The 16,216-nt window shown below is 61.2% G+C and overlaps 1 protein-coding gene across 5 annotated transcripts; it reads right to left on the bottom strand.

Moving 5' to 3' along the window:
- Positions 1-535: 535 nt before the first annotated feature.
- Positions 536-8,283, bottom strand: DLX4 (distal-less homeobox 4). 5 transcript variants are annotated; one of them, XR_011383275.1, is made up of 7 exons: positions 7,212-8,275; positions 4,126-4,328; positions 3,552-3,793; positions 3,302-3,378; positions 1,289-1,480; positions 921-983; positions 755-801 (listed from the first exon to the last, which is right to left on the bottom strand). XR_011383275.1 is itself a non-coding variant. In XM_070060027.1 (5 exons), exons 1-5 carry the CDS (start codon positions 7,474-7,476, stop codon positions 684-686), a joined length of 726 nt encoding a protein of 241 aa, XP_069916128.1. In that variant the 5' UTR covers positions 7,477-8,283; the 3' UTR covers positions 536-683. The 5 variants fall into 5 exon arrangements, 3 of the variants coding, with proteins under 3 accessions (XP_069916128.1, XP_008269537.1, XP_002719344.1); XR_011383276.1 differs by lacking the exon at positions 3,552-3,793 and having other exon boundaries at positions 750-801; positions 7,212-8,279; XM_070060027.1 differs by lacking the exons at positions 1,289-1,480; positions 3,552-3,793 and having other exon boundaries at positions 536-801; positions 7,212-8,283.
- Between the last annotated feature and the right edge of the window lie 7,933 nt (positions 8,284-16,216).

Here is a 16,216-nt window from a genome sequence, read left to right as displayed (position 1 = left end):
AAGGGTCTCATCAGCTCCTTGGAAACAGGAAGTCACTGTCATCCTCCTCTCGCCCCCCCCCCCATATCCCTCCTAAGTTCTGGGGGAAGTCCTTGATCTCCAAGGCCCCGTCTACACAGGCCTCAGCTACCCGGATAACATTCCATTGCCTCTGGATTCAATCCCAAGGGCAAGTCCAGGCATCCAAGCTCGAATGAGGGTTGGAGCTGAGTAATCAGCTGCTGTGGCTATGCAGACATTTTGTCGGGAACCACCAGCTGCCCACCCCCACCCCGCACAACGGATTTGGGGTGGAGGAGGGGCCTTCTGTCACTCCCGTGTCTCCCCCGCCACCCCCAGTCTCCCTCTTCCCACCTGCAAGTAATTTGGCCAATAGGAGGGCAGTTAAAGATTGCAGTGCCGAGTCCCTCCAGAGCCGCCTGCGCTGGGTGGGGAGGGGGCCACCCCGTCTCCCCCAGACCCCGGGTGCCCTTTGCCTCTTCGCGGCAGCAAATTACTTGTAATTATCTCACATTGAAAGCCTTCAGGAGCTGCTTCCAAAATTGCTTTAATTGAATTAATTGAATCTCATTTCGTTGGGGGAGCGAATGGGGAGCAGGTCTTGAAATAGTCTACGGGAGAGGGGAGGCCAGTGACCCCGGCAGGAGGGACGCCCCAGTCCCTTTCCGGGTGTGGCTGACCCCTCAGAGGTACCAGCGTGTGTCTGGGACGTCCGCCAGGGCAGGTCCCCGTTTTCTGGCCTCTTCCAGGGCGCAGTCTGGCGTGCGCAGAGTCCCGCCTCCAGTCCCGTGGGCGGCGGGTCTGCCAGAGGCGAGAGGTGAATGGATGGATGGCAGCGTGGACTCACCTCCTCCCTAACCCCTCCCCTCCCTGATAATCAAAAATGCGGCCGTGAACGCCGCCATCTGCTCAGCGCTTACCGCGACCCAGGCACCGTGTCAAGCGTGTTACAAGCACTATCCCATTTCATCACCACCACCACCCTGCGAAACAAGCGCTATTAGTATTCCTGTCTTAGAGGGCAGGACACGAAATCTCAGAGAGGTTCAGTATCCTGCCCAAAGTCACACAGCTAGCAGGCAGCAGGGCTGGGACTGTCTGGTTCCCCCTCCCTCCCTGCAGACCCAATTTTCCCAGCAGGGCTTCTTCCAGGGTGTGGGGCGTCTCCTCCACTGGGGCTCCCGGAATCCCAGGGGAACTGGCCCAACTCCCAAGTGGAAAAGAGATTCCTGTTCCCCTCTCCCCCGGAAAGGGTGATGGGGGTAAAGAAGCTCCCCCCAACACACACACTGCGCAGTCAGCTCCGCTGGCCTCTGGCTGGGAGAGTAATTACACTCCTGCTGCTTCGCAACTTTACAACCTGGGCTGTTGTTTTAACGATGCGACTCGTGTTGGGCTGTCCAATTAATCTCGCCTTTGGAGGCTTTCCGAGATGGGCGGTAGATCTTATCTCAGGACTGTGGAAAGGGGAGTGTGCAACCTGCACTGGGAGGGAACAGCTGCCCTGAGGGCTTGTGGCCTCAGCAGAGACCCAGGTAAGGAACCCGGCCCCGGCCACGGACAGACAACGGTTGGTGGAGATGGGGTGAGGGGGGCGGGGCAGGAATAGGGGGAAGGAACGGGGCGGTGCCTCTCCTCTGGGTACCCTCAGTTTCTTGGAGTTCCTTGCATCACTGCTTTGGCCCATCTGTGTCATCTGCATCCCCGAGAGACCCCTCTGCCTGTGTTTTGCGGGGTAGGGGGCAGCCACTGACAGGGCGCAAGGAGAGGAGGGGCTGGCTGCGGGGGTCCGGAGGTGGCGGCTTCCAGGGAACATTGCACCCCCTCTGTCCTACATGTAACCCCAATTTGGGCTTTCCTAGCAGTGCCTGAGTGGGCTTTGGACTCAGAGGGAGACAGCCCCCAGTTGCAGTCCCAAGAACAGGTTTAGGCAGGAGGAGGGAAATCATTCAACTCTTGGGAGCTTTTTGCCTAGAACTGGAGCCCCTCCCCCACCCCCTGGGGCCACGCTGAGCTGGATTCCCTGGATTATTCCTGGCCCTGGTGCTCTGACCTCCCCCACAGCTCCCCTAGCCCCTGGGGTGCCGTCTGTGTGGTGGGGAGCCCTGGTTCTGCCCTTGCCACACAAATGACTGTTCATTTTTCTGGCTCCCTGTTAGCCTGGGGCATCTGCCTTGGTATCCCCGGAACTAACACAGAGCAGAGGCTGTACAAATGCGTGTTGGATGGAGAATTCTAGTCCCTTCTCGGGTTTTCCTCCCTCCCCCTCCCCACCATGGTGGGGCTGAGGCCATTCTACTTCCCCCAGGTGGGCTGAGTGGCTCAGTGGGCGTGTCTTCTCCCGGAGGAGAGCAGGGTTTCTCCCCCACTGTTGGTGGGGCAGTACCTAGCTCCCTCCAGAACTGGGCCAGGAGAGAATTTGCCAGCAAGGATCACTCAGGCCTTCCTTGGTCATTCCCAGCGTGAGCATCTTTTGTTTTACACTGCAGCATGTGACAGTATGGGCGATGCTAGAAGGTTCCAGAGCTAGAATCGCAGAGCAAGCCAGTGGCATAGGTGTAGCCAGAACCCACTGCCTCTGAGTGCTGGCTCAGGGGAGGATAAGTCAGTCTGGGAGAGGAAATCAGGAGACAGACACACCTCCAATCCAGGGCCTAGGTTTTGGTACAAACTTTAATTTTGGCCAGCTCACATCTGAGAGCTGATGGATGCTAGTCAGGTAGGTTATGTCTCTGAGCAGTTCCTTCGGGCAGAGACTGGGAGAGGCCAAAGTGCTGGGGCCCTGTGCCCACTCCGGAGTGCCTGCACCTGCAGCCTGCTTGTCCTCAGGTCCCCCAAAGTGTCACCCTCCTGGGTTTCCAAGAGGTGCGCACAGGGGTCTGACAGCTGTCAGGCTGGGGTGAGGGGGCATGGACTCTTCATAAATACCCGGTGAATCGCAGACAACGGGATCCAGTATCTACTCCAACAGGGAGACTCGGGGAGGGCGGTCTGTTTCAGGAGGCCCGTGGCCCAGCATCCTCATCCGGAGAGCTACTGGGGGTGGGACTCATGGGCTGACCACCAGGCAAATTAGTGTGTGGCTGGGTGGAACCCGTAGTGTCTAACTGTGAGGGCTGTGGATGGCCGCCTTGCTTTTGTTCACAAATGGGCTGGGCAAAGCCCAAGGCACACACACTGGAAAAATACTCCAAGTTGCCTCCTGGTTTCACCCCCAGGCTGGAGTGGGGGTGGGGGTGGGGGTGGGGGCTGCAGTCCTTTCTTGGGGGAGGAGGGGCAGGGAGAGCTGCAGGACTCTCACCTGAGCCTTGGTCCAGCTGGAGGGAAGGTGTCCAGTCCACGGTGTTGGGGGGAGCAGTAGTTACGTCTTTGATTTAGCTGTTTGGGTCAGGGGGACAGAACTCCACCCACCTCTTTTCCTCCTCTAGCTCCTCCTCCCCCGAGAAAACCCATCTGGAGCTGGTTTCCTCCCGGCCCAGAGGGGTGCAGGTGGGCAGGGTCCTGGGCTTTGTAGGAGGCTGGGGGCGTGACCCACCCTTCCTGGGACTCACATCATCTGGGGTGGAGCCAGGACATCTGCGGAGTGATGCTGATACCAAGCTCCAAAGCTGTTGCCATAGCCACCGGCCTCGGGCAGGGCTCCTGCCTTGGGCATATCCCAGAGGGATGGAAGGGGTGGGGAGCAGGGAGACAGGGAAGGGGGTCTCCCGGGGAAGTCCCCTTCCTGTGCCCCAGAGTTCTGCTTCAGGAGCTTCTTGTATTTGGAGCGTTTGTTCTGAAACCAGATCTTTACCTTTGAGGAGAAAGGAGGAGAGAATGAGAGATGAGGAGTGTGTGCCTGGAAGGGTTCCACCGAAGGCAAACAGACCCAGGCACAGGGAGCAGAGGCTGGGGAGCACTAGCTGAGTCCTCCGCAGCGCCGGGGGTCCCCTGAGCTCCCGCCTCTGAGCTGGCAGCCGGTGCTCCCTGCCTGGCGTACCCTCCTGCACCTCATGTCCTGCCTTTTAACCCGTGTCCCCCACTCTGAACACTCCCTGGAGGAGTGTGACATCGGGGCCGGGGGCCTGTGAGTTCCTAGAGCACACCCGGGGCGGGTTAGCTCCGCAGGGATGGGACTGGCCCCACCTGGGTCTGGGTGAGGCCGAGCTGTGCTGCCAGCTGGGCCCTCTCGGGCAGCGCCAGGTACTGCGTGTGCTGGAAACGCTGGTTCAGGTGCTGCAGCTGCAGGCTCGAGTAGATGGTCCTGGGCTTGCGCAGCTTCTTGGCCGGGCCCTGCCGGCTTCGCTCTGAGGGCTCCGAGGACTCCAGGGACAGCGGCGGCTTTGAGTCTGGGGGAGCAGCACAGACAGCGTGTGGGGGGATGGCAATGGGTAGGACGGTTACAGAGCCTCATCTGCCCTGGGTCTGCAGTGCCAAGAACCAGAGCCAGGGTACGGGGCATCCCCGGTGCGAGGTCGGAGTTCAGCCAGGGTGCCGAGCAGCCGGCCTGGGGTGGGGCGGGGCCGGGCTGAGGTTCACAGAGGATGGGGGCAGGGCACTCCAGGCGCACGGAGGCAAAGTCAAAGCTCAGAGGCCCCAGAGAGTGTCCGCGTGGCACCCTCCGGCTGCCGAGATGGGAATGAGTCAGAGAGGCTCAGCCTTGCGGGCCTCGAAGGCCAGTGTCAGAGCGTGGAAAGTGACCCCCCCAGGGTTTGCCGTGGCCTCGCCCGCTGGAACGGGCCAGCCCTCTCCCGAGGCGCACCCTGCAGGAAAAATGACAGCTGGCTCACAGGACCCGGTGGTCAGGGACTCCAGATGCCGGGGGCGGCCCCATCCTCCACTGATCCCCGCGCACTGGGGATCCCTGGGGGCCAGGACGGTGAGAGCCGGTCACTACCTGCCCGCCTCGCTCTCTCCACGGCCCTCAGTTGTGGACAGCCTGATGCCCCAGAGTGTGGGGGCGGGGGTCCACTCTTCCCCAAACCTGTGCCACTCCAGGGGACCCCAAAGACTGTCTCAGGCGGACGGGAGTGGAGTGCGTGAAACGGTGGAACCGCGGGCAGGCTGAGGGCAGCGTGCACCGCGTCCCACACGGGCGAGCCCCACCGTTGCCCCAGCCGACAGCACGCCCTCTCCCTCCCTAAACAGCCAGGTCCCCAGCGCGGTTTCCAGTTGCCTTCACCTCCCCCGTATCCCTCACCCAGGCCCCAGGCGCTGCGGGCTTCTCAGATCCACCCCGTTCGACCCCTGCCTCAGCCAATTCCCAGAAAAGCCATTGGGCTTCCGCTCCCGCCCGCGCCTGTCCCTTCCACGCCACTGCTCTAAACTCCGGGCTTGGCTGCTCCTCGGGCGACCACCGTGCCTCTCTGGCACCATCGGGGCAAACCCTCACTTCTGAACTCCAGGACGAGACCCCCTCGAAGTCTGCCGCCCGTCGCACCAGTTGCAGCAAGTCACAACTGGATCTGCCCTGTCAAGATAAGGGAGCCCCAGGGCCTCCCTCCAGGCACAAATGCTGGACGGTTTGGGCTCCGCTCACTTGGAGCTAAACCTTTCCCTGAGGCTGGGGTGGACACAGACTGGGGCTAAAAGAAGGACCCCCAAGCTCTGTCACATCCCCATCATTCATGCTAGAATGGGCCCAGCACCCTAGTTTGGCGAAGAAATTGCCCCTGGCCGATCCAGGGACTGCTGTGTGTCCGTGCGGTGCTTCGCTGGACCCGGGAAAGTCTGCCGAGCAACCTGACTCCCCATTGCGCCGTCCTTACACCGAACAAAGGGGAGGTGTAAGACAGGACGCCACCACCTACCCCACAGCCAATGCGTCTCTGAAGGGCAAGGTCGTGTTATCTCCAAGCCGCTCCCCAAACACACACACACAACACACCAAACTCGCCTATACCTAGGGGAAGGTTCCTTTTGTGCAAACTTATCCCGTGGTTCTCCTCGCACTGCCCGTCCTCTCCAACAGCCTGCGGAGGCAGCCCCAGCTCTGCCACAAAAGGCAGTTAACCAACCTTTCCCGGGGCGCTGGGGGAAAACCTAAACCTAAAAATCCTCTTTCCTGCTCTCCTGCCTTGATGCTGATGGGCCAGGGCCGGGAGCCTGGAAAGCAGGCGGGTCCTTGACCCCTGCACATCCTGCCTGTAGGCCTCCCTCGGCTCCTCCTTGTGTACAATTTAAGGGAAGCTCCCCAATCCTAGAGGCACTCCTGGCTGTGACCATGCATCAGAGTGACCGGGGAGAGAGAAGGGACCGCTGGGTCCTGGACTGGCTGGCCCCAAGTCACCGGGTGGGTGGTGTGCAGCCATAGAGTGGAGGTGCACAGCGAGGTGCAGGGCACGGAGTGTAGGAGCCCTGCCGTCTAAGCTGGAGCCAGCGAGATGGCTGTGGGAAGTGGAACACAAGAAAACATCTCCAAGAGTTTACCAAGCACTCCTGCATGTGTACAATGGGGCAGGCGGAAGCTGGCGGCCTGGAGCCCAGTGCCGGGAACAGAGGCCAGCTCTTAGACTTCTTTGAGGCCTCTCAGGGAGCACTGTTTCAGGAGCTCAATTTGGCTCCAGGCAATGGGAACTAGAGACCCAAGTACTAAGGCAAGGGGGTGGAAATGACAGCGGGAAGGCTGAGGTGGCCTTGGAGAGACCAGAGCCGCTTTCCCAGCCTGTGGCTACATTCTGAGAGCAATGCATGGTGGGGCCCGATGCCCCAAATTCTGCCAGGCCAGGGTGGGGGTCCAGGTCATGCGCAGGTCTGCGAGCCCGCCGGTGCGGCAAGGGAGAGCAAAGATTGCGGTTCTGTGTCTCAGGGTTTGGCCCGAGCACTCCTTTCTAAAACCAGACCAACGCGCAGCGGGTCGACCTGGGGAAGGGAGGGAAGGCAGGGGCGGGAGGCTGGGCGCCCACCCCCACAGCTGCACTGCTTCAGTGTTCCGTTACACGAGGGTGCACACAGCCCGGCTGCTGGGGGAGGGGGAGCCCTCACGCCGCCGGCTTTCACGCGGCTGCAAATCGAAACCAGGTCGGTTTGGAAAGGAGATCGAGACCGACTCGCCCCCGCCCCTCCTACCGCCCCCCCACCCCGTCTCCCGCCTATCCCGTTACCCTCCCCCTACTCGTGAATTCGAGCAAGGTTTGAATCCCGCAAGCAGCGTCCAGCCAGGCGAGGGCGAAATTCCGGGGCGCACAGGAGCGAGACCCCACAGGTGGGCGAGCCGCCGCGGTCGCACTTACCTGCCTTCGGTTCCTGCGGGTGCTCGGCGGGGCCGCAAAGCGGCTGAGCGGGCGCCGCGGGCTGCTGGCAGGGCAGGTAGGAGTCGCTGGGGGTGGCCGGCCCGGTGTAGGGGTAAGACAGGAGGTGGCCGTACGGGCCGGAATAGGGCAAATCGGGGGAGGCTGTGGTTGCGGGCAGGAGGCCAAGCGACGGGAGGGGGGAGAGGTCCGGGAAGACAGCTTTGGAGGCGTCCCGGCCAGGGAGGGGGCAGGGCAAAGAGGTCATTGCGGCCCGAGCCGAAGCCCAGGGGCCTAGGCCATGGCCCCGCACGTCCTTCGTTCCCGCCGCCAACTCTCCCGAGCCTGAGGCGTTAGGCCGGACAAGACCCCCAGGCAGCCGCCCCCACACTTAAGATCCTGGGGCAAGTGTCTCTCTGAGCCTCTTCCAGCGGAGAGGGCGCGCCTGGGAAAGGGGTTCCGGGTGGGTACCCCCCATGGCTTCCCCCACCCCCCTAAATTCATAGGGCACCCCCTCCTCTGCATCCAGTTCGGCTCCCGGGCCCCGACGGGGGCCCCGCCCACTTGAACGCCACGGATTGGCTGCGGCTAGCGGTGACCTCACGGAGGCCCGGCGCTGGGACCCGCCCCCGGGGCAGCCCTTGGTGGGGAAAAGGGAGGGGGACAATGCGTGCGCTCCGGGCGCATTTAGCTTCTCGGAGAGGGGTGCAGTTGGGAACCTCGGTAACGGTGGCAGAAACGCTAGGGAGTCGCCGGCCTGGAATGCGCAAGGGGCGAGGGGAGCTGCACAGTGGGCGAGGCACGGCGGCTGCCGGGACGCCACAAGCCCGCGTTCGTGGGATCGGCGCGCTGATCCTGGTGCCATCGCCACCGACCTGCTGGGGAGTCGCAGCCGCGGCCCGCGCCGGCGGCTTATTCAGCGCGTCGGAATGCGTCGCCGCCGAGCGCCGGCACTTTGTTGGTAAACAGACGCGGAGCTGGGAGGGTGCCGCCCGGCGCCCAGCCGGCCCCGCACGCGCGTGGCGCGCATGCCCCCGCGGGGCGCCCCGGGCCTGGCATGCCGAGACCGCCGCCGCAGCGACTCCCGCCCCCTCCCCGGCCGGCTTCCGCTTCCGGCAGGGGCCCCGGTGTGGTTGCGACACCGCAGCTCGGGCTGGCCCCCGAGGCTGCAGGAGGGATCTGCCGTCTGGGCTTCTGCCCGTGTGGCACCCCGCCTCTCTTGGCGCCGCGGGAGGCTGAGGCCTTGCGTGACCCCGGACAAAATCCGGGAGTGGGAGATGAGTCTTAGTTTGATGGCTCCTGGGAGGGCACAGGAAACTGGGCGGGCGGGTCTCCCTGGCCTTATTTTCCAGGCTGTGTGCGCCTCTCAACCTGCCCAAGGCCTTGATGGACATACGCGCATATGAGCATCTGTTGCCGCAGGTACACGACCACACACGACTCATACAACATATGCACTCGCATGTACCAACATATAGGTGTCCACAGCGCTGCTCACCCTAGTATCCCCTCTGTGAATGGATGGATTTGCAAGCTGCAAGTTGTAGCAGACTGTACACATCTACATACCCAAAGGTGAACAGCAGCCTGGCTGAATAAAAGCACTATGCCCAAGTCAACTCTGGTGTACACACTCAAAAGTACAGAAAACCCAAGCATAGGAACGTTTATGTACAGTACTGACGCTCTGACCGGTACCTGTGCACACACATCTCAGCTGCTTCGCACCAGGGCTGGCAGATTCCCCGGCCTTTACTCACGGCTTTTGCCCACTTGAGTGTGCAGTTTGTCGGGGATGTTAATGTTCGCACACGTGCACGCTTTCATTATCAGGGCAGAGAGTGAAGGGAGCAGTCACAGATTTGGGAGGGTAGAAAAGGAAAATGGTCAGAGAGAAAGAGAGAGAGAGAGAGATGGAAGGCACTGGGTGGTGGCCAGCCCCAAATCTCCTTGGAGAGACAGAAAATCACAAGAATGTGCAGGGGTGATTAAAATTCAGGGTCATGTGCTGAGGGAGGGAGGGGAAGTCTGGGTTCCCCGTGAATGGACAGATTGGAGCTCTCCACCCGGAAGTCTGGGAGCTTGGAAGAAGCAGCTTTGCAGGAGGGTCCCGTCCTTTGGGCTGTTGGAACACCCACTCTCCTTTTATCCCACAGGGTACGGGGGTTGCTCAGTGGAGAAATGCCATCTCTCGTGGGGCCACCTCTCCCCTTCTTGCCCCGAACTCCAACCCCGCCACCATCTCCTTAGAGCAGGGCTGGGAACCTGTGAGTATCTGTCCAAACCTTCCTTTCTGCTACCATCATAGGACACTGTCCTGGCGGGGTCCCAGGGTGGCCTCTGCAGGGCATGAGAAAGGGTGGGCTGCCAGGGATGATTTCCCAGAGGAGGTTCATTTGAGCTGGCACTGGAAGGCTGAGTGGCAGGCCACTTCCTCCCAGTGCCAGGCACCCAGGTCCTTTCTGGGCTGGACCTAGCAAGGAGGGGTACGGGTGGGTTTTCTGGCAGGCATCCACAGCGGTTGGTCTTGGGCTTCCTGCAAAGCCAGGACCTCCGTGGTCTGTGTTTCCTGTGAGCTCTCAGGACTTCTCTGAGCTCAGGCAGGAGTCTCACCTGTATGCAGCAGCAGGAAACACCCTGTTCTATCAAAGGCAGCATTCAGGCTCTGTGCATTTTCACAGAAAACTCTGCTGAGTAGGCACTAACCTGGGAGTGAAGACAGCCCACTCTGTGCCAGGGCCTCCCTCCCACGGGCTCCCCCTCCCACACTCCAAAAGGTGTGGGGCTGGAGCAGGTGATGGGGGCTTTCCCTCCAAAGCTGGACTCCTCCCGGGAGGAGCGCCATCAGGCCCACCCCAGGAAAGGGGGAAGTGCTGGGGAGGGGGCCAGGAGGGGCAGTGAGTCTGCATTTGATCCCAAAGCAAGCAGGGCTCGCCTGGGAGACCAGAGGCCTGGATTTCAGTCCCGGCTCCGCCACCAAGTTGCTGGCTGTGATACGTTGGTTTAGGCATTTCTCAGTCCCTGAAACTAGCTTATCCAGAAAGGATAAAAGGACAGGGCTGAAGTAAGAACGCCAAGCTTTTGTCACTTGCTTTATGATGACTTGCAAAAAGCCAAATCTCAAAACATAATAAAACCGAGGAGGGAGTGGGGGAGGGGGGAGAAAGGGGAGAGGCAGGCACGCAGACAGACAAAACCAACTCTCTTGTGTCAGCCAAACCTTCATTCCCGGGCTCCCGACAAAAGCCGGAAAGCAGAGCAGAGAACCCAACAGCTCTCCGAAAGGAGGACCCAGGCACCGAGCGAAGCCCTGGGGGCAGACTGTGGGGTCTGAGGTGGGGACACTGCACTGACGGCTGGACCTGACCCACGCCGTGCACGGCGCGGGCTCTCTTCGCCGGTAGCTGGGCAAAGGGACATCCCACCCGATCTGGTTTCATACAAAAACCTACGCGGTGCGGGATGGGGGAGGGGGATGCGTTCCTTGCTGGAGGTTAACCCAAGTTGCGAGCCTCCCAGTAGCAGGAATTCCGTCGGAACCGGCACTCCAAACGCGCAGGGTGCTCTGCCGCCTGTGGCAGTGCTTTGTTCGGTGCCCGCCTCCCGCGTCTGTGCCTTAAGTCAGGAGCCAAGGCCAGCAGCTTGGAGCGGCACCTGCACGGATCTGTGTCCTCGGAAATGCGCTTCGACCGTGACCCCTGTGCTAGTGCTCGGCGGCCGTTCCGGGACTATCCGCGCCGGCTCGCCTCCACCCCACCTGGCAGCCTATCTCCCATCACCAAACGAAATTTCAGTTTAGTTTTGTCTGTTCTCAGTGGGCTTTGAATTCCATTTGGCTGGGCCTTTCTTAGTAACTCGGCTTGGGGAAACTTCGCGAACAATTCGGTTTGGCACGAGGGTGAAGGGAAAGGAAGCAGCTTGTGGCCTGAGCCTGCCGGTGCGTGGCGGCGGACGGAGCCTCCGGTTCAGCGAGGCCTGGGGAAGGGAAGGGCCATCTGCCGGAGCCTGCGCACTCCCTCCGAGTTGACTTTTCCGTGGAATCTTTGTGTCGCTTTTCTTCTTTCGGATCGAGCATTTAACCAGCGCTGGCGCGAGCCGGGCGCCACCCTAAGCACCGAGGCCCCTGCCAGCGCGGCCGCGCGCGCTCCCTTACGCTCTCACCTCCGCTCCCCGATGAGAGCTTTCTGGGTGGCTGGAGTTCCTGCCTCATTTTCCCAGAGTCGGGAGGAGCTCCCGGGGCAGAGGGGAGAGCCGAGGCCACCGCGACCTGGGCAGTGGGACAGCCCCCTCCCCCACGAGGGGCTCCGGCTCCGACCTCAGCGTCGCTCTCCCGGATTGGTCCTGGTTTTTGCAGCCTCGCTCCGGGAACAGTCTTTCTTTTTGAGATCGGCTGAGACGTTTTAAGTACACACGTGTGTGAAGTCACCAAGCACGCTGAAAACAAAATTGAGCAATTCTTTGATCAAGATTCCCCTCCCCCCAAATAAAACGGTCAACCAGAGCCGGGGCGGTTTCGAAGTTGAGGCGGAGGCGCTCTGCGCAGCCAAGAAACCACGCGGCGCTAAACTGGGCCGAGCCCGGAGCTGGAAGTGACTCGGGGTCGGGGCCTCGATGGCGTAGGCGCGGGCCTCGGTGGCCAGGGGCGCGGGAGTTCTCCGCTGGGTGCCCCAACCGCGCACCCGTTGGACCTGAGGGAGGGACCCGCACCGGACCCGGGTGGACAGATCGCGGGCTGGCGCGCCAAGCGCCGCGGGGGAATGCGGTGAGCAGGCGGGAGACCAACCCGGCTGCAACGAATTTGCCATGCCGGGAACGAAGTCCGCTCAGCCCGGGTCTTCAGACCCTCTCAGACCCAGGCAGGGAAACAGCGGCGTGCCGCCCAAGTCTGGGTGGGAGCCGGAGACTCCCGGTCTGGGCGGGAGCAGGACGGGCATCGAGCTGGGAACAGCGAAGCGAGTGTGTGCACGGGCGCGCACAGCACCGCGCGTAACACACACGCACGGACACTCAGATACGCACTCCCACGACACCTGCGGCCCGCACACGGCCGCAGCACGCGCACACAGAGCACACCCGCCACACGTGCGCGCGCACACGACTCGCCCTGGATCCTGCGGAGGGGCTGGACAAGTGGGTTTATCGGTTTCACTTTCCGACTCCTAGGCCAGATTCTGGAGACCTAGGCTTTTTCTTTCATAAAACAAGGATTGGTCGGGTCTTGGGATCCTATCTAGGGCTGCGGAGCAGAGCGGAGCCAGTTGCCTGGGAGGTGGCGGGTGGGCGTCGCACAAACTCCCTCACCCCTGCGCCTCAGAGTGAGAAAAGTGGCAATTACCAAAAAGCCTCCAATGTGGGATCTGGCTCCGGGTACCCCTGCATTGGGCTCACAGCCCCAGGCCTGTGTGGAGGCAGGGCAGGCTGAGCTAGGGTGAGTGGCAGCTGCGTCCCACCCCCTCTCTCCCCTAGCAGACTCAGCTGGGGGTGGGGGGAGGGTGGCTGAGCCCAGGCCCTCTCTAAGAAGGAGGCAGTGCCCCCTGCACCTCTCCCAGCCTTCGGTCTACCCTCCCTTGTCCATCGCCCTGTCCATCTTTTTTCCTTGGAAAAAGATGACTAGAAGTTCACCAACTGTTGCCTGGAAAGGCAGCAGCACCTGGGGAAGGTGGGTAGAGGAGTTGGTCCTGGCAGGCGGCTGAGGGCTGTGTGCTGGGGGAGCCACAGCATCTGCTCACACCCATCTGCCTGTCCCCTGGAGGCCCCTCCCAGCCTCTGAGCTGACTCACCTGTCTGCAGGAAGATCCGCTCTGCTCTGCAGCCCAAATGTTGGTGGCACGTGCCCCCCCAGACCAGCAGCCAGGGAGCTGAGCTCACACCAGCCAGCCCAGTGGGACACTGGCTGCCTCGGTCGCTTTCCGCAGGGAAGGAGGGTGGCTGGGGGAGGGCCGTTGGCCGCCTGGGGCACTGAAGGATGAAGATAAAGGCATTGGTCCTGGCGATGCCACTGAAGAACCCTTGGGCGCCTATTGCCCAGCCTTTGAGGGAGGAGGGGAGCCGGGTACCCTGGGTAAGACAATAATGACAAGAACAGCTAAAACCCAAGTGTTGTCTGTGTTCCGAGCACTAGACTAAGCCCTCAGATGCATGGTTCTGCTTAATCATCGTAAGAATTCTGTGACAGGGACAAGGTTGTCCCCATTTCACAGAGGAGATCGAGGCACAGGAGGTTACATCACTTGCCTAACAGCTGGGACCGGAACCCAAGTCAACCAGCCCTTTTTTTTTTTTTTTTAAGATTTATTTATTTATTTATTTGAAAGTCAGAGTTACACAGAGAGAGAAGGAGAGGCAGAGGGAGAGAGGTCTTCCATCCGATGGTTCGCTCCCCAATTGGCCACAATGGCCAGCGCTGCGCTGATCTGAAGCCAGGAGCCAGGAGCTTCTTCCGGGTCTCCCACGTGGGTGCAGGGGCCCAAGGACTTGGGCCATCTTCTACTGCTTTCCCAGGCCACAGCAGAGAGCTGGATGGGAAGTGGAGCAGCTGGGACTCAAACCGTGGCCCATATGGGATGCGGCGCTGCAGGTGGCAGCTTTACCTGCTACGCACCACAGCACGGGCCCCAACCGGCCCTTCTTACTACCGCTGGGTGGTCTTGCCTAGAGAAGCACCACTCGGGAAGGGCAGAGGAGAGCTGAAGACTGGGAAGGAGGAGGGGGCTCCGGAGAGAGGTGCCCTTTATAGAACAGTGGTTAGAAAGCAATTACACCAACAATGGCTGACAGCGATTGTGGACTTGTCTGCTAGATGTGCTTTGTATGCATTTCCTCGTGGAATCTTCACCCAAAGGACTCCTATTCTTGTCTCCATTTTACAGATGAGGAGACTGAGGCCCAGAGGTGTGGACAGGGCTCCCATCTATGTGACTGGAAGGTAAGAAAGTGGACATACTGTTGAGGCCGAGGGTCGGGGAGGTCTGAACCATGGAGGGTCTTGAACGCCAACCGAAAACTTCAAAAGGGGCCTGGGGAAAGGGGCAAGGACAAGGATGGAGGAGAGAGGCATCCCAGGGACATCCTGGGCACCTGGTGGGTGGGGGGAGAGTCGGATGGCAGAGAGCCCAGTTGGATGGAGGAGGAGGGGCGGGCCCAAGGGCCCGGGACAGAGAGGCAGCGGAAAGGAAGGTGGCCTGAGAAGGGTGGCTCAGGGGCAAGCCCAGGGAGTGTGCCTGGGGGCTGTCCCAGCAAGGATGCTGCTGAGGGTCCTGCCCGGCCCAGCAGCCCTGTGTTGGCTTCACTGAGACAGGCCTTTGATGGGCGAAGAGCCACAGCCCAGGGTTCTGGGTTGGATGCTGCAGCCCTGGTGACTGGCTGCCCTCCATGCGCCTGCACAGCTGTCTTTCCCAGCCCTGCCAGTGTGCACAGGTGAAACTTGCATATATGCAGATGTATGCAAATGACAGTCTGGGCCTGGGCCGGAAGCCAGCGAGGGGGAGGGCTGCCCCAGCCCTGACTCACTCTCTGACTGCCTTCTGGAATGCCACCTCCCCAGCCTGGCTTCCTCCGACTTGGGGAACTCGCTCCTGGCGTCACCCCAAAGCTCTGGTGCAGAGGGCTTGGCTGGGGCCGGGGACGTCGTACATCAGAGTTAGGATTGCTTCTGAGCCTTTCTGCTAACACCAGTGGGAGCGGGGACGGGGCAGGCGAGGAACAGGGAGAAGAGGGAGGCGGGCTGAAAGTTGGACTGATCAGACATTTGCAAGTAAACAGCAGACAGGGCATTTCCCGGTGCATTGTGAGGTCTGGCACCACTACGGGACCTCGTGGGAACTTGGAAGACAGGCGGTTTCTTGGGCCCATTTTCCAGATGCAGACACTGAGGCCCATGCTGGCAGCACCTTGCCAGGGAAAACCTGCTCAGTGTGCAGAGCTGGCTGTCCCAGCCGGGCCTTCTGAGTCAGGGCTCTTTGCACTGCTCTGTGGTTTGGTGCTGGGCTGAGGGAGGGAGGGAGGAGAGAATCCTGGAGGCTGGGCCTTGGGTTTTTCCCAGGCAGTCATGGGAAAGCAGGCTTGCATCCTTTGAGCCCCGGAGGGAGTGCGCTCTTGTCTCCAGCCCAGAGGCCTGGCTGGACCACGGACCCCGCTCCCAGCATCTTCACGTCTCTTTGGAAGCACCTACTAGGTGGGGCCCCTTCTGCCTCCCCACTCCCACTGATCAGAGGCTGCAAACGACAGTGTCTCCCTGGATCCCGCCCTATCCACAGCCAGGTGGAGCACCCCCAGCCAGATGGACCCGAATTCTCATGTTTACAGACTTGGGCAAATCAAAATCAACTTCCCTGTGCCTCAGTTTCCTCATCTGTGAAATGGACATCTAAGAAGTCCTGCCCACCTCCTGGAGTTGTGACTACACAGAGGTGTCACCCCTTCCTTGCTGGCCCCCTTGGCTCATGCACAGGACCAGGCCGTCTGCATCAGTCTACCTGGCAGGTCACAGGGACAAGCTTTTGTCCCAGGAGGAACTGAGGACGGCTGGAAGTGCCACCCCAGGATCCAGAGCTCCTGCGGGGCAGGGACCCTGCCTTCCTCAGCCTCAAAGCACCTGCTCCCGGCCTTGCAAACAGCCAACCCTGAAGCCAGCCTCAGCTCCTCCCGAGGACCGGGACACCTTGGGGTCTGCCCCCTCGGCGGCATCGTGGGCTACGTTCATGCTCAGAATCCCAGCTCCTCCTTGCCACCTGGTCAGGTGGGGCAAGTATTGCTGTCCCCAATTCACGGATGAAGAAATCGGTGCTCAGAGCAGCTCGGGGCCTTGCCCATCATTGCAGAACAGGGTTGGAACTCCAGCCTCCTGACTCTGGAGTTTTCCAGAGAACCCCAACTGAGAAAGGCAAAGGAGGAGCCCAGCTTGGCTGCTGCATGGCCTGAAGGGGCGTGGGGTGGGCGGTGGCCTGAGTGAGGGCGGGGCAATGGCAAGAGCCAGGACTTGAAAAGAAATTAGGCAGCTGGCCCCATGG

The sequence above is a fragment of the Oryctolagus cuniculus genome, chromosome 17 (genome assembly GCF_964237555.1).
Source record: "Oryctolagus cuniculus chromosome 17, mOryCun1.1, whole genome shotgun sequence".
In the NCBI taxonomy this organism is placed as follows: Eukaryota; Metazoa; Chordata; class Mammalia; order Lagomorpha; family Leporidae; genus Oryctolagus; species Oryctolagus cuniculus.
The sequence above is the reverse complement of the archived record's forward strand: the minus strand, read 5'-3'. Positions and strand labels throughout refer to the sequence as shown.